Source organism: Etheostoma cragini, unplaced genomic scaffold (genome assembly GCF_013103735.1).
Source record: "Etheostoma cragini isolate CJK2018 unplaced genomic scaffold, CSU_Ecrag_1.0 ScbMSFa_2425, whole genome shotgun sequence".
Lineage (NCBI taxonomy): Eukaryota > Metazoa > Chordata > Actinopteri > Perciformes > Percidae > Etheostoma > Etheostoma cragini.
The window spans coordinates 1-2,098 of NW_023266585.1; the positions used below are offsets into that span (position 1 = coordinate 1).

The window sequence follows — 2,098 nt, forward strand, 5'->3', positions numbered from 1 at the left end:
GTCTCCCCCTCTCATTCCCCCTGCTCTGACGTCTCCCCCTCTCATTCCCCCTGCTCTAGCGTCTCCAAAACCAAAACATTACGATGTACATTCGTAGTCCAGTTTGTGTAAAACCAACAGTAGAAAATAATGTAACAGATTTACATTTAATGGGAAAATAGACAGTTTTATTTACAAAGTTGCCGGGTTGGTTCAGCGGGCGGAGCGGGCGCACATCTACGTGGAGGTGCTGTGTGATGGGACACTCTGTCCTCTGTTTCGAGGTGAAGTCGAGCCTCCTCCTCCGTCAGTACACTCTGGACCTACGAGGAAAAGAAAGAATAAAAAAAAAAGACAAAGTATATAAATAATTAATTTAAATACTTTCTAACCCTCGTGTTGTCATCCCGCCGACCTGGAAATGTAAAATAAAACCCTTTTATCAACGTTAGGCCGGGTTTTTCGACCCTTTCATGTCTTTCCTTTGATGATTTTGTCACTGTTTGACATTTTTCTGGATTCTTTTTAAGCCTTTTTTTAGTTTTTACATTTTCGTTAGTTATTCTGCACATTTTTAAAGCTTTTTTTTTATACATTTGTCCCTTTTTGACATTTTTGTCGCTTTATTGGACGTCTTTCTCTCTTTTTTTACACTTTTCTTTAAAGTTCTTTTACCGATTGTTTTTTCTGAGCCTTTCGAAATTTTTGTGGATTTTCAGCAAACATTCGAAGCTTTTTTTTACTTTAGTTTTTTCTCCAAATGCTAAAACATTGAGAAAAAAACACCCAAATTCAACGGAAGTAAAGAACTGAAGCTTTTTGTTTTTACATTTTTTCACTTTTTTGACATTTTTGTCACACAAATTGAAGTGTCTTCTTCATGTTGTCTTTTTCATATTGTCTTCTTCATATTGTCTTCTTCATGTTGTCTTCTTCATGTTGCCCTCATGTTGCCCTCATGTTGCCCTCATGTTGTCTTCATGTTGTCTTCATGTTGTCTTCATGTTGTCCTCATGTTGTCCTCATGTTGTCTTCATGTTGTCTTCATGTTGTCCTCATGTTGTCCTCATGTTGTCTTCATGTTGTCTTCATGTTGTCTTCATGTTGTCCTCATGTTGTCCTCATGTTGTCTTCATGTTGTCCTCATGTTGTCCTCATGTTGTCTTCATGTTGTCCTCATGTTGTCCTCATTTTGTCGTCATTTTGTCCTTATGTTGTCCTCATGTTATCTTCATGTTTTCTTCATGTTGTCCTCATGTTGTCTTCATGTTGTCCTCATGTTGTCCTCATGTTGTCCCCATGTTGTCCTCATGTTGTCCTCATGTTGTCCCCATGTTGTCCCCATGTTGTCCTCATGTTGTCCTCATGTTGTCCTATATCAATGTTCTTTTTAATTCCCCAAAATAACATGATTGATTCCACCCAACGCTCTTTGCCAAGTACAAATCTCTACTTTCATTAATTTTGGGGCGTCTTATTCAATTTTATAGCATTGTAAACCAAATGGAAGTGTTGTTGAAATAGTATTGAGTAAAAGTTGACATATTCCAGTCTGTGATTATCATCAACATCCATTCCTTTAATTTTAGTCTCAATAATTCCTAATTTCTGCTTTTCTAACTCAAACATTAGGGATAATTTCCTATAAATGAGGTTAATTGACCATAAACTCCCAAAATAACTGTAAAACTAAAGGTAATAAGTTAGTGTTACGTAGTGTTGAACCCGTCAAAAAAAGCGTCAAAAACGTGAGAAAAACTTGATTGAAAGCTATGTATAAATAAGTTAATTTTCCTTTTGACGGGACGGCAACACGAGGGTTAGGTCTCGGTGTCGTTGGACCCGAGGGCGGCGCTCACCTGGAGAAGGTCGACACGGAGACCAACCCGAGCAGGAGCTCGAGGGCGTAGAAGCAGAGGAGCACGGCGTTGAGCAGGAGCTCGAGGCGCAGCACGAAGGTCTGCAGCAGCAGGAAGTAGACGGCCAGCGCCGCGCAGGGACCCAGGACCAGGAGGGCCGCCGCCGAGGCCAGAGACCGCTCGCACAGGTTCCCCTTCCAACCTGGACCCCACACACACACACACCACACACACACGCACACACACGCACACACACACAC

The 2,098-nt window shown here is 41.0% G+C and overlaps 1 protein-coding gene across 1 annotated transcript; it reads right to left on the reverse strand.

The window, feature by feature from the left end:
• Positions 1-238: 238 nt before the first annotated feature.
• LOC117940405 (transmembrane protein 216-like) lies at positions 239-2,040 on the reverse strand (the record flags this gene model as incomplete). The annotated part of the gene is made up of 2 exons (XM_034865709.1): positions 239-302; positions 1,839-2,040. Coding segments are annotated over 2 exons (218 nt in total), but the record flags the coding sequence as incomplete, so codon positions are not given.
• Between the last annotated feature and the right edge of the window lie 58 nt (positions 2,041-2,098).